At 50.3% G+C, this 21563-nt stretch overlaps 1 protein-coding gene across 1 annotated transcript in view; it reads right to left on the reverse strand.

The window, feature by feature from the left end:
• Positions 1-547: 547 nt before the first annotated feature.
• Positions 548-21563, reverse strand: part of IRS2 (insulin receptor substrate 2) — a 32633-nt gene continuing 11617 nt past the window's right edge. Inside the window, exon 2 of the mRNA XM_045481987.1 lies at positions 548-3078. Coding sequence (XP_045337943.1) covers positions 3074-3078 — 5 coding nt within the window. The 3' untranslated portion in view covers positions 548-3073. The remainder of the gene's footprint in view (positions 3079-21563) is intronic.

Consider the following 21563-nt stretch of genomic DNA (forward strand, 5'->3'; position numbering starts at 1 on the left):
TCTCTAACAAGGAGGGGAAGCAATCCTTGATGAAAGTCTACAGTCATCATTTCCGTTATTTGCTGCCCCCGGAAGCGCACCTCCCGGCCGTGATGACTCTGTGTGGATGGTTCGTGCGCACCCCCGGGGGGCTGCGGGTCGGCTTGGACGCTGGCTCCTGCCGCTCAGAGCCATGGGCCCTCTGGCAAAGTCATTTCGTCTCTTGCGCCCCGGCCGCCCCATCTGTACAAAGGGGAGGGCGATTCCCACCGCCCGCGGTTGTTGCCCACCGTAAAGGAGCTCGCGTCAGCACAGCGCTGGGGACAGCGCCCATCCAGCAACCGCAAGCATCCTACATCCTGTACAATGTTTCCTTCGTACGCTTACTTTTCATTAATTCTGTGACTTGGGGAATGTTCTCGGCTTGCCAGAATGAAAATATCTAAATGAGAGGAGGCGTCCAAGTATCTCAAGAGCTTCACGTTTTTACTCTGAAACACCAGGAGGTGAGTGGCTTTATGTTGAACTCAGAATCCTCACGCGGGAAAAAAACCTCCACGAGGCCTTATCCGTTTCATAAATAACGTATTTTATTTTATTGCATATGGCTGTTAAGGAGAGCATCCATGATCAAGACAGACTAAATACAGTGCACTATTCTAATTCCATTTATTGCTGTCTCCAGCAACGTCACATCGACCCTTATATACAGCGTGTACAATGGAAGACAGACCAAGGTTAAGTCTTTTGTCATATCACAATAGCAAGAAATATATTTAACATCTTGATATCCAGAAACAATACGTACCCAAAAAGAAAACACTGTTTAATAACTGTTAAAGTTTATATAGCAAAAAATATTTTAAATTTAAGGTAAGTCAGGCAAAATGTACAAAGACCCAATATACATTGCGAAGTTTTAGCAAACATAACATTTATACATTTTGGTTCCATTCTGTAAACTAAATTAAAAGTGTAAATATTGCATATGCCTTTTTTCTTTTTGAAATGTACAGGATGGAGGAAAATTTAGTATATTATCAACTTTTTATTTTGCTTGTTGTAAGCGGCAGTCTGAACGTGAACCATTTGTATAGAGGCGTGACTACTCTAAGTATAGAGGACTACTTAAATACACATCATACACTGTATCCAGCAGGGTCCAGAGTCAGTCCCACTGTACCTGGGGGAGGGGGTGGGGTGGAGGGGGGCGGGTTACATAGCAAATACCACCCATCGATCCCGAGTCCCAAAACGAAATCCAAACTTTGGGGCGTTTTTATACATTTTAATAAAGTATCTGTATTATACACTGAAATCGACCTTCAAACTAACATCGTATGGTCTATACACTGTTGTGATGTGTAATTTTAGAAAAGTAAAACTTTAAAAATGTTCGGGGGGGTCACTTTACATTCAACTTTGTCTTGCAATACAATCCTCTGTTCTAAAAGTTCAGCACGGAAGCAGGAAGACTTTTGCATTGCCATTAAATATATTTTTAAGACATTGAATTTTTTGGTCTTCCTCTAAAAAAGCCTCATTTTATTAATGCATTATTCTATAGTGATATATATCTATATATTTATATATATTTTTCTCCAAAAAGAAAAAAAAAAAAAAGCTCACATCTCCAATGAATTAGTGTAGCCTCTCTGGGACCATCCGAGCAGACGGGGAGCACGGACACGGACGTGCCTGCGGGAGGAAGGTCTATAGCCCTCTGTCACGTGGGGCAGCAAGACGACGGGACATTCTGCCGGTCAAGGTTAGCAGTTTCGGATGACCCCTGCAATGATTACCGCAACACCGATCTTTTCAGAACACTGAAAATATAAAATGAGGGTAGTCTCGTCAGGAAGTTTTCTCGACTAGTCACACGTAACGTGACGTTCTCTGTCGTCTTTTCTTTCTTCTTCCCTTAATGACACAGGGGCCAGAATACCTCTTTTATCAATTTCTTTCCTTCCCTTTCGTTTTTTAATTTTTTTTTCTTTTTCTTTTTTTGTATTGTTGCTCAGGGCAGCCTCGTTGGCCGACACGGTAGCGTGGAGTAAAGATAACACATTTTTGTAAAATCTGCCAAAGCCGCGACCACCCGTGAATCGCTAGCATGCCTACGTGAATTTTTGGTTAAGGAAACGCAGGCTCGAGAGTCAGGGTAGCAGAGACATTTGAGCTTATAAATAGGATCAAAGGCTTTTGCAATCTGATGTACCTACATAAACGTCTACGCAGAGAAGATTAAACAAGTCTGTTAAAGGTAAAAAGATATATTCACCCCCTCCCCAAACCCCTCCCCACCCCCCCGCTACCCAATACAGTTGATGATTTTCAAAAGTAGGTTGCTTCAGTTACATATAATTATTATTATTATTATTTATGAATCCATCTTCAAAGTCCAATCCCAAATTGCATTTCCGTTGAGAAGTGTCAGTCCCACGCTGGGCTCTGGCTGAGTAAACACGCAGGTACCTGGACTGGATCCACGGAGCCGCTGTTTCCTGGGACCAGTTAAATAAGGCTGAAGGCCGCACTCGAGACACTCAGCAGACATCTATGTACAGGAGGTCCTGCCGGCCCCCGGCCACACAAATCCGGCTTCACCTGGAACTGAGGTAGGACTGTGGTAGTTTTGAGTGCATGCCAGTAAATACCAGATTGCCCCACTTCCATGGGTGTTGGTAGCATCTCCCAGCATGCTGAGGGATAAATCTGCTTTGCCAAAACGAAAGTGAGAAGAAATTAAGACACCGGCCACAATTTAAAGGGCCAATGGAAACATCCGATTTTCTTGAGAATACCTTCTTCGGCGAATTTTGTTAAAAAAAAACAAACGAAACACAGCACGAGCAGCAGAATGACGAATGCCCCCTGTGGGAACCAGGGGGAGAGGCAGGTGTCCTCGCCTGGGGGGTTCAGAGTCTAATACAGTCGTAGATGTTCCAAAATGTAGTCATTGCTCAGATCCAAAAGAAAATTTGTAAGCAGCTTCAGATTTAAAAAAAACAAAAACAAAAACAAAACAGTGAGCATCTTCTTTGAAAGTCATTCTCTGATGCGTGACGTCACGGTGATAAAGCCAGACAGATCCTCACTCTGGAAAAGAAAGGAAAAGAGTCAGCGGTGACTGTCGAGGGCACAGTGCAATCCCCAGTTAGAGAAAAGGTCCCTCTCAAGCCGCCTTCACCGCCCGTGTCTCTGGCAAACACAACTCCGTTTTCCAGAAACAACTTGGAGGGGGAACCCCCCCACCAAGTGTCCGAGGAAGGGGAACAGCCAGGTTAGGGTGACTGTGAGTGTGCTTTCGTGAGGCCCTGGGCCGAGTAGGAGGCGGAGGCAGGGGGGCCCCCTTGCCCTTGCCCTTGGGGAGACAAAGGGAGCTGAACTCCGCCTCGGGGGACCCTGGCACAGGATCGCCTGTCCCGGAAACGACCATGCCGCACGAGCTCCTGCAGAGGCACCCTGACCGCAAACCCTCCTGGCCAGGCGGCCGGGTCCAGGTTACGCCATGTGCTCCCAGGAGCCCCGTGGGCGACAGGGTGTTAGGACCCGCCAACAACTCTAACTGTGCACTCCCTTCCAGGCCCGAGGATCAAGCTTCTGTAACCTGTTCCCCATTTCTATCGTTTCTGGCATATTCTTACTTAACACGTTCCTCTTTAAGAAAATGACCAACTTGGGAGACTTTGACATTTCATAGCAAATTGTCTTCTTAAGCTTCTTAGTTGCTTTTTTAAGATTATTTTGAGAGAGAGGGAGAGAAAGAGAGAGAGAGAATGAGCAGGGGAGGGACAGAGAGATTGAGAGAGAGAGAGAGAGAGAGAGAGAGAGAGAGAGAGAATCCCAAGCAGGCTCTAGGCTCTGAGCTGTCAGCACAGAGTCAGACACAGGGCTCAAACCCATGAACCGTGAGATCATGACCTGAGCCGAAAGCAGGAGTCAAACACTTAACCCACGGAGTCACCCAGACGCCCCAAGGCTTCTTGGGTTTTTGATCAAAATGCCAAGTGGCCCTGTGCACCACCCCCAGGGTCACCCACGGGCCCTGCTGGCCATACCCTGCCCTGTGGTTGTACTAACCCACTTGCGCTTGGAACGCTGCTCTAAAATCATTACAGCCCCTCCCAGACTCTCAGTTTACTTTTGGGGGGCTCTAATTCTTCTCTGTTCACCTTGAGTGCAGAGGGCTGATCCCAGCAAGAGGAAACTCCCAGCGCACCCTGCGGCCAGGAGTGGGCCCTGGAGGCCTGGAACCAGCTCCCAGAGTCGTGTCCTGAGTGCAGCCAAAAAACAAAGGCCTGGACACACAGGCCACTGTCAACTGCCAACATTCAACGCCCAATGTCCACATATCTTTTTCATGACCGTGTTTTTAAACATGCCCTACAATGTGATCTTTTGGGGCAGTGCTACCATATTTTACTATTTTCACAAAGCCCTATGGCCTTTAAAAAACAGGTAAACTCTTTCCGAAAGTGGAAACAGGGGCCAAACTCTGTCCTGGGGAAAGACGCGCCCTGTAGCTGGCTATTTCGTCCTTGTCCCCATGAGAGACCGCGTGAGAACCCACATCCAGCTGCTTCAGTCCCTTAAAGAGCGGCTGTTTGCTACAATCCACCCCGGACTTACGTCTCCCCAAATGAGTACGCGTTTTGTCACTGAGGCCGAGTGCCAGGCGGACCCCCAGCCACCCCAAAGCACATGGCCAAGATGCAGTCAGTCTGCTGACCGAACACGGTTGGTTTATTTATTTTTTTACACTAATGATTAAACGCGGCTGAATCCCCTCCTGTTAGCCCTACATCCATTATCTTGAAAACGGCTAAGCCAGTAAATTCCTCACTTTCCCAGACTTCAGCACAGTCCTAGAAATGCGGGTGACAGTTACTGAGAAATGTACCTTCCACTGCGACCAGCAGGCTTGTGGGGCCGCCGCTGAGCTTACCCCATGCGTAAGGACGCTTCGCGTCATGAAACAACTCCTACCACGAGATCGCCGTGCACCCGAATTGGGGTGAACAGGTAACTGTCTCTTTGTGACGTGCAAGTATCAAAATCTCACTTCTATGCTTGAGCGTCGCGGGCAAGTTTGGATACAGGCAAGGCGATCCTGGCTCGCGCGTTTGGGCGCACGGCGATTTCTCCGGGGCCGGGGCCTCCCTGAGGCCCCTGGGTGCTGATGGGTGGAGGGGAGCCCCCATGGGCCTCTGACCTCCCGGGGCAGGGAGAGGAAGCAGCTTTCGTGCCTGGCGCTGAAGGGTGGCCAGGCCGCGGTCACCGGCAGGGAGAGAGCTGGGGGCATGCCAGGCGGGGTGGGGGTGGCAAGGAACACGATTCCCTCGGACACTGAGGCCCTGGGCTGCCCACTGTGATCCCACATGTGGGCTAGGAGAGCCCCTGACGACTGCAGAGGTGACCCCGAGCGCACACACACACCATCACAGTGACAGGTACCTGCTGTTGGCCATGGGAAGGATGCGGGAACTGCAGGAAGAGGAGAGACACCAGCCACCAGCGCAGAGACCGAGGTCGGCATGAAGTACGCAGAGCTCCGAGCACGTTTATGCACACAGATGTGCGCGAGAGCAAACACATGCACACACACCCCGGTGTGGTAGCAGGAGGGCTGAGACTGAGGGCCCCACGGCCGAGGACCCCGGGTCCACGCGGCCACCCAGCATCGCTCCAAACACCCACCCCTCGGTTTACCACCTTCGTGCCTGGGTCCCCCACCACCCGCTGCGGTCCCAGGAGCCGGCGGAGGCCTCGCGCCCAACAAAACAGCTTGGTTTCATCTAGCATCCTTGTTCGGATGCAGGAGAAGGAAGGGAAGCGGAGAGCAGGCTGGGGACACCCCCAATCAGGTCACAAGGCCCATGGCTTGCTGAGGAAAAGGATACGGACAAAATGGACCAGAGGCAAGTGCCACCAAGAACACACACAGGAAAAAGGGGATCGGTTTGAGAAATCTAATTGTAAGTTTTAATTTGTTATGGAAAGAAGGCCTGGGCAGAAGCCCTCTGCCTCAACTGAGACCCGAGACACCCTCCCAACGTGAGGCTGCTGCCCACAGCTAGCGGGGGCCCCGAACCACGGTCTCAGGAGGGAAGCAGTCAAAGGAACAGGTGGCCACCTGAAGGTCGCCTTGGAAGGAGGCTGGGGCTTGCAGGGTCCACAGGCAGCAAGCTCCGGACATGGAGCCCAGGCCAGCAGGCCACCTGGAAACCCCCTCCCCCCGCCCTGCTCTCCCAGCCCCAGAAGGAGGGCTGGAACCCCCTCTTTCTCCACCCTGCTCCCCCCAGGCCCAGAAGAAGGGCTGGAACCCCCTCTTTCCGCCCTGCTCCCCTAGCCCCAGAGAAAGGACTGGAACCCCCTCTCTCTGCCCTGCTTCCCCTAGCCCCAGAGGAAGGGCTGGAACCCGCCCCCCCACCCTGCTCCCCCAGCCCCAGCCGGAACCCGCCCACCCCCTCCACCCTGCTCCCCCAGCCCCAGCCCTGGAGGAAGGGGAAGCAGGAGCTAGAGCCCGAGAGCCGAGCACACTTGCCTTTCCATTTGTTTACTGACTTTTACTCTATGTTAAATGTTTGTTTATTTTGAGAGAGAGTTCAAATGGGAGAAGGGCAGAGAGAGAATTCCAAGCAGGCTCCGTGCTGTCAGCGCAGAGCTGGAAGTGGGACTCGATCCCAGGAACTGTGAGATCACAACCTGAGCAGAAATCAAAGAGTCAGATGCTTAACCGACTGAGCCCCGCAGGTGCCCCCTGACATCCTCGCTTTTAAATATTTATGCTTCCTAATGGGGATTCCAGCAAAATTTCACATACCGTATGATCTGCGTTAATTCTAGTAGAAGCAAAGTACAAATTATTAATTGTACAATCAATCCGCCCTGAACATTTGTGAAAATGGGAGATATTCCTTGAACGCGTCAAGTGTAGCGGCAAAACAAAACAAAACACATGAGGACCCACGTGTTGCTTGTGCAGGCGTTACCAACATACCTGGATGCCGGATTCCGGAGGTAATGCATCTAAAGAGAACCTAAACTTATCGGCCTTCGCTGAATTTGTCATATGATCATACACTGTGCTATTCTGTAGCTTAGACACTACTTTGTAAAGAAACCCACTCACAGCAGCAATGATCTAAAGTAGTTGATTTAGGGGCACCTGGGTGGCTCGGTCGGTTAAGTGTCCGACTTCGGCTCGGGTCATGATCCCACGGTTCGTGAGTTCGAGCCCCGCGTCGGGCTCGGTGCTGACAGCTCAGAGCCTGGAGCCTGCTTCGGATTCTGTGTCTCCCTCTCTCCCTGCCCTTCCCCCACTCGTGCTCGCTCTCTCTCTCTCTCAAAAATAACTAAACATTAAAAAAAATACTAGTGAGGGATGTTTGGGTGAATCGGTCGGTTAAGTGTCCGACTTTGGCTCAGGTCATGATCTCACAGTTTGTGAGTTTGGGCCCCACGTCAGGCTTTGTGCTGACAGCTCGGAGCCTGGAGCCTGCTGGGGATTCTGTGTCTCCCTCTCTCTGCCCCTTCCCCGCCTAAAAAAATAAAGAAACATTAAAAAAAATTTTTTTAAGTCGTTGATTTAAGGGAAAAATACTCTCACACTCGTTCCATATGACATGCCACACTGGCCACGTCTTCTCCATCTTCTTTTTGTTCTATCACACATGACAAATGATGTTCACAGGAAGGACAGAGTTCCATGTACTGGTTACCACCACTCCTGAGGATGGGGGGGGGGGGGGCGCGGCGGCTCCCTGCCTGTTCTCTTCCATTTAAAAGAGCATCGGAATGCAAATGAGCAAAGCACCCTCATTAAAGGCCCCACCTTCAATTCAATCTGGGCTACTTTACAGAAAAAAAAAAAGGGAAAAACATAGAAAACAAATCACTAAATAGTGCATCACTAAACAAGTCGCAGAGCATCTTTGCCATGGACAGCACAGATGTTGGAACACGGTCCCGTCATGCCACTGGTGAGCTGGGCTCCGTGATTACAAACACATTTGTGGAAAGGACAGTGAGCATCAGGTCCAGAATGTTTTAGAGACGAATCGGGGAAATCGGCAGCAGGGCAAATAAATTCAAGCAACGTTTTGGATACACGTTCTGACCCATTGCTTCCTCGTTCTGATTTCTCATGAATATGTGGGTTTGGACGTGCTTGGCTTCACGGTCAATATTTGAGTGGCCAGAATTCAGGGCACAACGCTGTCCACAGAGACCCCTGGTTCTCTCTCTGCAGAGAGCCTCGTGGGGTGCTCCCCAGATTCCATGTGGAGCCCCAGGGAGGGCCGTATGTGGAAATCTGCGTAAGGCCCCGCAAGGCCTCACTCAGGGCGGCTCCATGCAAGTCCCGGGACTTTGCAGACTCTGCGGTGTGTGTTGGAGGCGGGGGGGGAGGGTGCTCCCAGCACAGCTGCACAGAACAGCCTCCCCCCCTCCCCCCCTCCACTGGTGACCAGCCCCCCCCCCCCCCGACCAAAGAAAGCACATCTGTACTTAGCAGGTAAAAACGACGTAACCTTTTCAGGCACATGGGAGTTAGGGGTGCTGCGGGTACCGAGCTGCATGACAAATAAAACAACATACTTCTCAAATCGAAATTTCTATTTCTAGTGGAAACTACGCTTAGGAAGAAAGAGACCCGCGGCGAGCCCAGACACGTCACCCTGTGGCCCACTTAAACCTTTGATGTTAAACATAGGATTACTAGAGAAAATAAACTTTTCAGTTACGTGAGAAATTCCTAGAAAAATAAACCTGATAATTCAGTATCTCCTTACTTGACTAAAAGCAAAACACTCGTGAATACACCCAAAAAAAAAAAAAAAAAGTAATAAAGTAAGGTTAAGTGTGATAACCAACAAGCCAGAGATTCTAAGAAAAACGGTTACTCGAACTTTTCATTTAAATAGGAAAAAAATAAATAAATAACATAAGAGACAGGGAAGAAGTTCCCGGCAGTAAATTACTTTACCAACTCTCCTCGTGAAAGACGTAAAAATGTCTTTTATAGGAATTCCACTTTCTAATTTTTTTCTTTTTTTTTGAGAGAGTGAGCGAGTGGGGACGGGGTTGAGAGAGAGAGAGGAGAGAGAGGGAAAGGGAGAGAGAGAGAGAATCCCATGCAGGCTCCACACTCAGTGCAGGGCCTGACTCAGAGCCCAATCCCACGACCCTGGGATCACGACCTGAGCCGAAATCAAGTCGGACACTCAACTGACTGAGTCACCCAGGCGCCCTGAGATCACCCTTTCCTCTGACAAGTGAAGTCATTTCATCCTGAGTGCTCGCTGTTGAAGAAATTTCCCAGCACCAAGTTGCAATTTGATGGCAATGACGCAGCAGGAGACGGGAGGGGGTGGGGGAGGGGGCAGGGGGTCAGAGGGAAAAGGTCGAGTCCTGGTATGGGGCTGGGGTTCATAAAAGGTAGCTGTCCTCCTTCAGTTCCTGTTTAATCCTTCACGAAAGACCTTGTCTTAATCACGGAACATCAGAGCCGTCGGGTGTCCTGGCCTGTGAGCTACTGCACTGAACCTTCCCTCCACTGAGCCAAGCCTCCCACGGGGGCCTGCGTGAATTCTCCGATGCCTGGCCTCAGCAGACCTCCACCCGACCCTCCAGCCTTCCTTTCTTTTCTGTGCTTGTTATTAAAAAGCCGGACGCACCCATCCCACAAGCTATGCTTCTATGGTGAGAGTTTTCCATCATCCCTGTAGCAGCAACGTCCAACAGCATAGGAGAAATATTACTGATTATTCTTCAGCCCAGACCCCCGAAGGACAAAAGCGCCCCCTGCATTGCTGGGGGACCCTGCTCTTAAATTATGAAATGTCGGACCCTCCCAGGTAGAAACCAGGTGAGGGAGCATCAGTGACAGGTCAGCAGCAAAGGACAGCCCACCCCCCAGGGCTCTGCACGCACGCCTCCACTGGGGCCATCGCTGTCCATTTCTACAAGTAACGAGAGAGGGGTGGGGCTGGGAAGGGGGACAGGAGGTCTCTGACTTTCACTTGGGCCCCGGGAGTTTACACTTTACCGCCATTAACTCGTTACAAAACTCCCCAGTGACACAAAATACCACACAGGCAATGGCTCACTGCCACATGCACCTGTCTCCCCAGTGAGCTGAGGACTCGAACCCTGCCCGTCCCCAGCATCTGGCACGATGCTTGTTAGAGCCTTTCTAAAGCTTTGATGAATTAAGTTGAAATAAAAACCCATGTGGTTTATGCCATGTCTCACAGGCAGAAACGCTTAAAAAAAAAAAAAATCTTCTAAAGGAGGAGGCAACTTTAGAACTGTCTGAGGCCCAAGTGAAAAGAAAACCCTTCTCACCTCACAACAGAGTGGGTTCTAAGCCAGAGGGTCAACAAGGTAGGGCCAAATCTGACCTGCTGCCTGTTTGTGTAAATGAAGTTTTATTGGCACCCAGGCTCATTCACTCGCATATGATGCTTCTGCATTTCAATAGCAGAGGCCTGTGGTTGGGCAGCAACCTTCCCCCCCACCCACCCCCAGCATGGGGAAGGCACCCAGGAGAAGGAAGAAGGTTGAAGTGGTCAAGACAGGGCCATCTATCAACATCTGTGGGTTACACCCGGAGACTCTTCGAGTCCCCGGGAAGATTATCTGTGAACTTGCATCCTTTAGAAATGCAACGCTGTCTGCTGAAAACCATGCTCTCCTGTTACAGGCTCTACTGAAAATGAGGAAGGAAGCCATCAAATCATTTAGGAAGCCAGCACCCTTTGGGGAGTAATTTCCCTCACCTATGGCTCTTTTACTTGGTGTTTCATACGGAACGCAAAAGTACTAAGCACGTATGATTATTACTACATCCTGTGGCACGACACTTTCAACATTAACAGAGGTGAAGTTATAATACACTGGACCTGAAATCCAAGAGGGGTCCAAATAACCCTTTTCTCTTTCTCGGGTCGCTTACGAACGTGAATGTGGTATGTTTCTGCACCGAGAAACAGTACGGATACTTGAGCCAGGCGATAGGACGTGCAGTAAAATTGCAAATATCCTACAAGCAGTGCGATTCGTTCCTCAGATTTCATGCATTATTACGCTTAGGAGTTTACACTGATGTAAAAAATACGTATTTTACGTATCCTATAACAATGTTATATTGTTTGTATCTGATGTTCTCAAACCTAAATATTGTGTTTTTCCTGCAGAATTAAGGAATGTATAAGAATTTATTCAAAATATATCCACCCCACAAAACCCTATTGTTACAGACCACTTTGAATGCACCTTTCTTTCTTTTAAATATCTAAATATTTAAGACTTGCTACTGGGGTTATTTTAATTTTATGACTTCGTTCCTTTGTTTTTATTAGTGAAATCGAAATAGGCATTTTCCGGAAGTCTGAAATTAAGCCAAATACAGCTCAAATCCCACTATAATATCACTGAATAGGAAACAGACCTGTGAGTATAGTTAAAACGGTATGCCTTCAGGATTCTAAAATATACTCTGTTTTTCACATTTAACATACAATAATTTGGAAATGTGTTAAAAATAGAGCGTAATAATCAATAAAGTGCTTGTCTTTCATCACAAGAAAAAAAAATGTTTAAAGAGAACAGGGGGAAATTCTGGAACCCACCACGTCTCCCCCTCCCCCGCCCCACCCCTGCCCAACCACCTCCTTTCCAGGTAGAGTGTCCACTGTGCACAAGCGCTTGGTGGCCTGACCGGTCCCTGCTCCTGAACTACAGGCCACCCCCTCCATATCTAGAACGTCCACATCGTACAGGATGTTCACGTTGTCCACTGGGCGGGTCAGAATCGATCTCACTGAACAGCCCTTGTGAGAAGGGGCAGCCGGCAAAGCCAAGGCTGGGGGTCGCACCCTGCCCACCCCCAGCAACTTCCCGCCACGGTCACTCATCTCGAAGGCATCCCGGGAGCTCAGGAATGACTCAGGTCAAGCCGTCCCTGTGCCTTAAGCCAAACGCCATTCCAAGGGCTCACTGCGATGTGGGTGCGGACGGTCACTGGCCCGCCCCGCAGGAGTAGGGGTCCTGGGGCCCAGGAGCCAGCATTTACCTATCTGTTCCTTCCAAAAATGGGCACGTCATTCTCCTTGCCTGGCGTTGCTCCCCGGGCCACCGTGAAACCACCCAAGGAGGCTCTATGTATGGGAGTTATAAACCAGGAAGTGGAACACCTTCTAGAGACACATGGGACTTTGCTCATGCACAGGGACATCTGCTTCCTGCACCGCTCGCCCCCAGGCAGCTGGGTCCCCCCCTCCAACTTTCTTCCAGCTCCTTTAAATGATGTATACACGTAGCCACATGTTTCGTTTTGAACTACAAAGACTTCGTCTTAATGAGCCCGGGCGGCCCTTCGCTGCCACAGGAAGCCTGACTCCTCCCGCCCCCTCCCCGGGCTAACATGCGTGGCCATGGCTGTGGCATCGCCCAGCGCGCCTGCCATCACGGCCCTTTCTTCATTCAAAACTATACCCGCGAATGACGTCACGAGCAAGTGCGACTTGAAGCAGCAAATAAACAACCGATGAAGGCACAAACACAAAGGCAAACAGCTCCCGGAATGAAATGAATCAGCTCGTTTTAATTGGACAGAAGCGGAACAGAAGCAGAATTGTTTTTCCGGGGGTAACTCCGGGCCATTTAAAGCTAATAGCTCCCAAACGCGGCACAGCACGCCTGGCCTGGCTGCTTTCTTCACGTCCTGCCGGCGGGACGGGACGCCCGGGCAGGGGCCGCGTGTGCCCGGTGCAGACAGCTGCCCCGTCACGAGGGCACAAATGCTCCTCCGCACCGAATGTGCCCGCAAGCACGATGCCACCAGCCAGCTGGGCTGGGTTCCGTTCTCGCGGCCTCACGCACGCAAGTGCACCTGCCTACGGAGCAACGTGCAAACTCCCTTGCCCCCGAGTTAAGATCCACATCCAAGTGAAACGCTATTGGTTAACCTTCCAGTAATGACAAACGCAAAGTGCTGAGCTACAAACCGTCTTTATAAAGTTCAGCTGCTGGAAAAGAAAACCGAGTAAGACAGCAGGGCGCTGCTCCCGCCTCAACCGCACCCCCCCCCCCCAGCCCCCACTTCACAACCAGACAGCACCCGGGGCAGGACAAACACCTACAGGTGCTTTTCCAGCCAGAACGACAAGCGGTCTCCCGGTCACTCACGACTGGAGTCTCAACAGAGTAAGGCTGCCGACTCCCCTCTGCGGCCTTGGCGGAACTTGGCGGCAGCACCTGGCAGACATTTCAAAGGCTCAAGTGCTGGGGGGGACCTCACGCACCAGCGGCTCTGGACCCCAGGATGCCTGGGTCAGGCTCCCATCCTGGGATTTCCCAAGGCCTCCTGGGAGATTGGACAGAGCAGGCGGGTTGGACACCTTGGCCCCCCCACCCCTCCTGGAGGCCCAGGGAGACACCACTGAGACACGTGATCACACACGTGCGTCACCCTTCCCTGTCTCCTGAGAGAAGAAAGCACGAAGGGGCAAAATATCCAACCACAGAAAGACAAGCTTCCCCAGCTGCTGACGCCCGGGAGGGGGAAACAGTCAAATCGGTATGAAGACATCACTCGTGGCACTCAAAGAAGGCTGCACTGTCAGCCTGACCGGCCCATCACATTTCCCGGGCAGAATCTTCTAGGGCTTTTAATAATGGCTTTAAAAGAGGGGCGCCCGGGGGGCTCAGTCTGTGAAGCGTCCGGCTTCAGCTCAGGTCACGATCTTACAGGTTTGTGGGTTTGAGCCCTGTGTCAGGCTCTGTGCTGACAGCTCAGAGCCTGGAGCCTGCTTCCGACTCTGTGTGTGTGTTTCTCTCTCTCGCCCCTCCCCTGCTCATGCTCTGTCTCTCAAAAATAAATAGACTTTAAAAACAAACTTTTAAAAAAGAATGGATTTAGAAGAGACGGGCCTCCCCGACCACCTCTCTGGGAACCACCGGGACAGAAGGCGACAGCAGACGTAAGCTGCACACACAGCATCACCCCCTCCCCCCGACCCCTGCACAGCACAGGCTCCGTGCTCTCCCTTCCAGAGTGCGGCCGCCAGCAGGGTGTCCCATCCAGGGAATCCTTTCCACCAGGTAACAGCTACCGGTTGTGTCACCTTGTGACACTCAGCACATAGGAATTCATAGAGAATAATTCTTAGTTTCTCCATTTTCCTCAAACAACAACAGGCCGTTTTGTAATTTCTACTTGATGTACTGGGGCGACACGAGGGGGGCTTCCAAGCGACCTACGCAAAGGGGAACAGGAAGAAGGTGAGTCCATTCGCCCCGCTGTGCATGGGGAGCCCAGGACCGCTGGTGAGTCGGGGTGTGGGAACCTTCGGGGCTGCACGGACAAGGGCGGACCCCACGAAGGCCCAAATGCGAGCCCGGACCCTCCCCACCCCAGACCCGCTGCCCCCACTCCTGCTGGCTGCCACCAGGCCTCACCCATCAAGCTTCTAGAGTTACCTTAGGAAACAGAGACATCAAGGAGGCCAACGGGCACACGCGTATTTTCTAGAACACGCACTTGGAGAATCTAAATGTTCCATCTCTGGTCTGGAAGAGGCAGGAGGGACCCCTGAGCAGCAGGAGCGACGACGGCCAGGACAGGTAAGCAGGTAGTTAGGTGAGGTCACCGGTCCTGGTAAAATGGACCAGTTTATGTATGCTGACTTTTTTTTTTTCCCCACATTATTTCGGAAAAACTAAGTAAAACTAACCCTGAATCCTGAGGACAGACCCAAACACCGTGCCAAGTTCTTAAGACCACATCAGCTAGAAAGAACTGCCCGCAAGGCCATCTGCCAGACGGCCATGCTTCTCACACACACAGCGAAGGAGGCAGGGTCCCTGGACGCGGGCGGCACGCCAGCTTTTCTCACGTTCTGGAAGCCTTGGCTGCTGGCTCACTCCATTAGCGCCTTCCTGTCAAGGGACCGGGACTCGGGGGTAAGTGGCCGCGTGCACACTGACCCAGGTCCAGACGCACCAACGGCTCATCCAGGCTGAGGGCCTTTATCCCCCCAAAGAAGGTGCGGCCTCACCAGGAAGACACAGAACCAGGCAGGAGCAAACCTACCAGGCCAACAGCTCCCCCCAGTCCCAGACAGTCTCTCCAGGCTCAGGCTGGTTTGCTTCTTAAGTTTGTTTATTTATTTTTGAGAGAGAGAGAGAGGGAGAGGGAGAGAGAGAGACGGGGGGCAGCACGAGCAGGAGAGGGGCAGACAGAGAGAGAGAGAGAGAGAGAGAGAGAGAGAGAGAATCCCGAGCAGTCTCCATGCCGTCAGCAGGACTCAAATCTAAGAAACTGTGAGAGCGTGACCCGAGCCCAAACCAAGACGTGGACGCTTAGGGGTGCCCGGGTGGCTCAGTCGGTTGAGCGTCTGACTTCGGCTCAGGTCATGATGTCACGGTTCATGAGTTCGAGCCCCGGGTCGGGCTCTGTGCTGACAGCTCGGAGCCTACAGCCTGCTTCAGATTCTGTGTCTCCCTCTCTCTGCCCCTCCCCCCGCTCATGTTCTGTCTCTCAAAAATGAATAAATGTTAAAAAAAATTAAAAAAAAAAAAAAAAAAAGACTTGGACGCTTAACCGACTGAGCCACCCAGGAGCCCCTCAGGTGTTTTTTCCTTTAAAACATAAGGGGTTTCCTTTAACCACCCCCCCCACCCCCAAAAGGAGATTCTGAGGACTCGATAACATTTAGAAACGTTTTAGAGATTACAAAGTGCCTTACAAATGTCTGTGTAATCAAGTATGCAATTCCGCCAATAGGCGGGTGCTTTTATCTTGTTCATCATCTGCCGGGGCCCCTCCCCCCATCACATCTCAGTGCCTCAACCCACCTGCAGGGCTGCTCAGTCTACATGCGACTTTTGAGAAGGAAACTCAGGAGTGGCAGGCAGAAAAAGACACAATGGCAGAATTAGATGACTCCAGTCGAAAAGCTTTTAAATGCTCTATATATCGTTTCAAAGACTGTTCCACTTCATGCCTGTTAAATATGACATGAAGTCTTTACAATGGCTGACTGGACTCTACAGGTCACTGTCCCTGGTCATGTCCCCCTCTTCACCTACTACTCTCCTTATGTCCCTTGTCATCAGTCACACTGATCCACTTCTTATTCTGGACCATACTAGCAAAACTTCTGCCCCAGGGCCTTTGCACGGCTATTCATTCCCTTTGCCAAATGGATTCTCCCCCTAAATATCTACAAGACCTGCTTCCTCATCACCTTCAAGTCAGCACCTTTTCCCTCTCTCCCTTCCCAGCTATATTTTCTGGAGCATTTATCACCACCTACAACACCTGCTGATCTGAACACATTTAAAAATTAAATGTATTTCCTAGGTTTCAAATATAAACCTGAAGTTACATTTGTATTTAAACTGAGTACCTTTTGTGTTTCTTTTTAGCTTGGAAACCAAACCTCTCTCTTTGTGGCCTACACTCTAATATTTTTCAAAGGAGCGAAACATTTGATAAGTATTTAACAACTGACAACTGGCATCTTTGTGATGAAAACATATTTAACAGTCTGATTAAATCTGGAAGTTGAAGGGAGACCTAACCTTTCTGCCTCAGTCTCTCCTGCCCACAGCCCATCTTTCCACTCTCCCAAGCAGCCATTAAGCGAAGTTCCTATTGGTGTGTGTTTGTTTTTTTCCGGAAAGAACAGTTAAAAGGCGGGAAGATGTAAGAAGGACAGAAAACTTCCCAGGAAGCCGCTGGTCACCAGGGGAGGGGGTCCCTGGCTAGGTCATAAAAGGACGGGATCTATGCTTTCAAAAGGGCTTCCGCGGGGTGCCTGGGTGGCGCAGTCAGTTAAGCGTCCGACTTCAGCCAGGTCACGATCTCGCGGTCCGTGAGTTCGAGCCCCGCGTCGGGCTCTGGGCTGATGGCTCAGAGCCTGGAGCCTGTTTCCGATTCTGTGTCTCCCTCTCTCTCTGCCCCTCCCCCGTTCATGCTCTGTCTCTCTCTGTCCCAAAAAAAATAAATAAACGTTGAAAAAAAAAATTTTTTTCAAAAGGGCTTCCAAGCCTCCTGCACACCATTAAAGGTGTGTCATAAGAAAACACAGCCCTAGTTGGAAATCGTTAGGACAGGGACTCAAACCTACATGTTCACTTTTTACGGAGGGCCCACCGGCAGACAAGCAGCAGCAGTCAACATCTCAAATGTGAGCTTCCTACAGGCAGCTAACAAAGCTCTGGGGTTGTTGAAGAAAGAATGAGTTCATGGCAAGAACTCGCTTCAGACAATCAAAGAGAGAGCATCTTGGGGCACCTGGGAGGCTCAGTCGCTTAAGTGTCCAACTCGATTTCAGCTCAGGGCATGATCTCACGGTTCAGGAGTTCGAGCCCCGCATCGGGCTCTGTGCTGGCAGCATGGAGCCTGGCTGGGATTCTCACTCTCCCTCTCTCTCTCTGCCCCTCCCCCACTCTCACTCTCTCCTTCTCAAAATAAATAAACATTTTGAAATGAGAGACAACATCTTTGTTAAGCAGGAGTGGATGGTGAGCCAAGAAGAATCAGATGGCACAGGAAAGGGAGGTCATAACCTCGTGTTGGGAAGTTTCTGGAAGACTACCCCTGAACGCAAAGACTGGGCACAAAGAGAAATCCCAGGACGGTTACAGGGCAGGCTAGAGAGCCGCATCCAGGAGCTGGGTGGGTTTTGCATCCAGCAAAACCAAACCTATAGTTTCTGAGAAGTAAACTGATCCAGAAATGGTGCCTGATGGGACGTACCCCAAGAGTGTGGGGGGGAAGGGACTCAACGCTGGAGCGGCTCCTTCAGAATCTTCCAGCAAGGCCACCCCACTGTGAAGGGTGGGCACAACACCCCCCCGCCCCCGCCCAGAGACAGCCTTTGTGAGGGGTTCAGATGGCCCCTGTGGCTGCTGGGGGGTTGGTACACACGGAACCTCTGTCAGACTGGCTGAACCATCTTCAACCTTATGAAATGGCTTAAGACCCGAAAAATTCTGAACATTCCAGCAACACAAGACAGACTCCAGAGTCGTGGAGATTGGGTGTGTATCACCCAGAGTGATTCTAGGAACTTAATTAAATCCTTCAAGCTGGAGAAACTCGGGTATTTTACTGCTGTGGTTATTTCATTTGGAACAAAGACTGCTAATAAACCGGCCGTACTGATAAGCGAAGCTACAAATAATGATAAGAAGTAAAATGGAATTAAGGTGAGTCAGTTCTACTGTATCTTTAAAATTCTGATACGACCCTCCATACCAAAACGTCATTACATTTGGAACCTGCATAAACTTTCAACGACAATGCTCATTTGGAAAGAAATGTCGAAGTAGGTAAAACTCTGAAGAATGTTTTCAGATTCATTAATGTTTGTAACTTTGTCAGGCTTTCATATCTAATATTTCCACAACACGCATTATTCAAGTTTTAACTTTTTTACTGACCCAGCTGAAGTTAGTTTTCTGATGCTGAGTGTAAACTAACATTCCCCTATAATCCTACAGGGGGAAGAAATATTGAATTCTCACTTTTGCAAGTAACAGCAAAATCATACCTAAAGGTTTGCAACTGAACTGTATGTGCATTAGAAGTTGACTTAGCAAACTCATGAAACGGGCTTCGGAAAAGTGTTGATCAAACTTACTTCATAAATCTAACTGGCAGAGAGTATGAGTAGCTAACGGATTTGTTTTCTGTTTCATTTGCATCGCAAAGTGCTATTTTAGGTCACTTTTATGCCAGGAAACAACTTATGAGAACCCTACTGTCGTATAAAAACAAAACAGAAGCACGCATTGCCACAAATCACCTGAGTAATTTATCTTTTAAAAAATGCATCCACGGGCGCCTGGGAGGCTCTGTTGGTTAAGCGTCCGACTTCGGCTCAGGTTATGATCTCAGGGTTCATGAGTTCGAGCCCCGCGTCGGGCTCTGTGCTGACAGCTCAGAGCCTGGAGCCTGCTTCAGATTCTGTGTCTCCCTCTCTCTCTGCCCTTCCCCCACTCGTGCTCTCTCTCTCTCTCTCTCTCTCTCTCTCTCTCAAAGATAATTAAACATTAAAAAAAATACTAGTGAGGGGTGTCTGGGAGGCTCAGTCGGTTGAGCGTCTGACCTCAGCTCAGGTCATGATCTCATGGTTCGTGAGTTCGAGCCCCGCATCGGGCTCTTTGCTGGCAGCTCGGAGCCTGGAGCCTGTGTCTCCCTCTCTCTCTTTCTCTCTTCCCCTTCCCTGCTCACGCTCTGTCTCTCTTTGTCTCTCTCTCTCTCTCTCTCCCTCTCAAGTATAAATAAACATTTAAAAATTTTTTTTTAATTTAAAAAAAAAAAAGCATCCAGGCTGTAGTGTAAGAAACTGACCACCGGAATCTCCCTTTCTAGCAATTTCTGTCCTCTCAAGAGCACAGGAGCTCCAGAACGCTGTCGGTTTCCCCAAGCCCCGGTTCCTCCACGCATTTTCTTCGCACAAAATCAAAGTGCCGTGCGACCGCTAATCCCTGCCTTGTTTAATCCCGTTTATTGCTCAGAGTTTCTAAAGCATGATTTGCAGAGTTTTCAGACTGAGTAAGAACATCCTGGCCTATTTCCAAAACCTCTTCCCCACGTCACAATCTCCCCCCACTCGTGCGCCCACCCTTCACCCTTCACCCGGGGTGCGTGGGCGTGGCCTCCACGGCAGGCCTGGGCCACTGACAGTCGTCCCTGCTTTGGGTGGCTTCCCTCCACCCGCAACGGGCAGGCTGCGCTGAGGAAGGGATCCAAACCCGGCCCCCGGGGAAAGACCGCTGGCTTCCTTCACCAGGACTCCCTACAAGCAACATCGGAACATCAGGATCTTGCTTCCCAGCTCTTCATTCGACCCCGAAAGCGCTCCGCAGGGCCAGAAGCCGGACACCGGGAGCTCTGACCCCCGCTCCCCCCTGAACCCGGCATGGAAGGAAGCAGCGTCTCCCGGTCTGGCCGACCCCGGGGCAGCAGGTGGCCCCGGATCCCGCGAGGCCGGGTGGAGTACGGATGCACACGCCGCTCACAGTGGCAGGCGCGTGGCCCCGGGGCTGCCATCTGCTAGGAAGGAAGTCGTCTCTCCGAGGATGCCGGAGAGACTGACGGCTCACGTCAACAAAACCCTGAGTCACCCGCTAGAGCACAAGCCCGCGGATCCCGATGACATTTTTTTAAAAAACACGCACAGCTTACGAATTTTTGTCTGTCTACACCTTCCCTTTACGCCTTTGAAAGCGGGGTTACAGTCGCCTCGTGAGGAAGGCAGAAGAACCCTTTCTCCTCGTATAAAAATCCAGTTACATGGTTTTTTTTTTTTTTTTTTTTTTTTTTTTTTGAGAAAAACAAGATGGGCACTGGTGAAAGTATCCAGTCCCCGGAAGATTACCGACCACCTCGCAACACCCGATGGGCTAATGTGTCCGTCTTTAGGCAAATTCTACACCGGTTAGTTTTCAACCACACTCATCAAGTAGGTTCATGGCCCGTTTCTCAGAAAACCACTAATGGACTCGTTCACGATGAGGAGTACATGATATTTCACTTCTAGAATAAATACATCACAAAGACATCTCAAGCGGTGACGGGATCCGCGGGGCCAGGCTGGACCAAACACAAAGAGCAACTTACATTTTCCCAGATAATACAGGCTTTTCCATTTGAATCACCCCAAGAATTTTCTTCTTCTCTTTTCTTTCTTTTTTTTAACAAGCAAGCACATGATCTTGAATGTTTGCCAAACCTTCGCTCCTTCTACCTCACCAGTAAACACTGCCCACATGGCCGTGAGCCGCGGTGTTTCCCTAATTTCCACCACACTTCCTTATTTAGGTGCCTCAGCCTGTCTCTCTGTCTGCCTGTGGACCCGTTAGGCTGTGTGTGAAGCAGTTTACTAAGATGTCCTAAAGTAAAAAAGACAGAATACCACTTCCATAGAGGCTGGGTTGTTCTGGAGGGAATGGGATGTATCTTGGGAGAAAGTTATTCATCAGCACACAAAGGACCACAGACACAGAGCATACTCTGTTCTTTCTTGATAATATTTACACACATTTCTACCAACCAATTAAATGGTGACCTTGGAGAAGACGTCTGACCTCCCTCGGCCTCTGTGCTCACAACCTTAAGGGAGTTACAGGATACTCATGGTTCCCAGCCCTTCTCCCTCACTCAAAGCAGCCTTGTATTTTCTTCTGATTGTGTCCACACAGTGTGGAAAGACTTTTAACATATTTGGTTGGAGGGCAGGGCGGGGCGGGATCTTATCAAGCATAATCCACAGTTGGCTTTGCTGAAATGAAATCAGCTAGAGGAACAGGAGTTTTGTGGGTGCAGACAACGAGGAAGGGAGACTGGAAACCCCCAGAACAGAAGAGCGGCCAACGACCGGCAACAACTCGAGAATCCACAGACACAATGACAGCCATCAAAGTCCTATCCAATTCTAAGCGCTTCTCACCGCCAGGTGTTAAAACTGGTTTAAAACAATTAGGGGGCTTTCCTTCCATGCCCTTCCTGCCTGACTGCCAGCTTTGTACTCCAGATGGATAAATGCCCCGAGGAAAGAAGA

The sequence above is a fragment of the Leopardus geoffroyi genome, chromosome A1 (genome assembly GCF_018350155.1).
Source record: "Leopardus geoffroyi isolate Oge1 chromosome A1, O.geoffroyi_Oge1_pat1.0, whole genome shotgun sequence".
Taxonomy (NCBI): Eukaryota; Metazoa; Chordata; class Mammalia; order Carnivora; family Felidae; genus Leopardus; species Leopardus geoffroyi.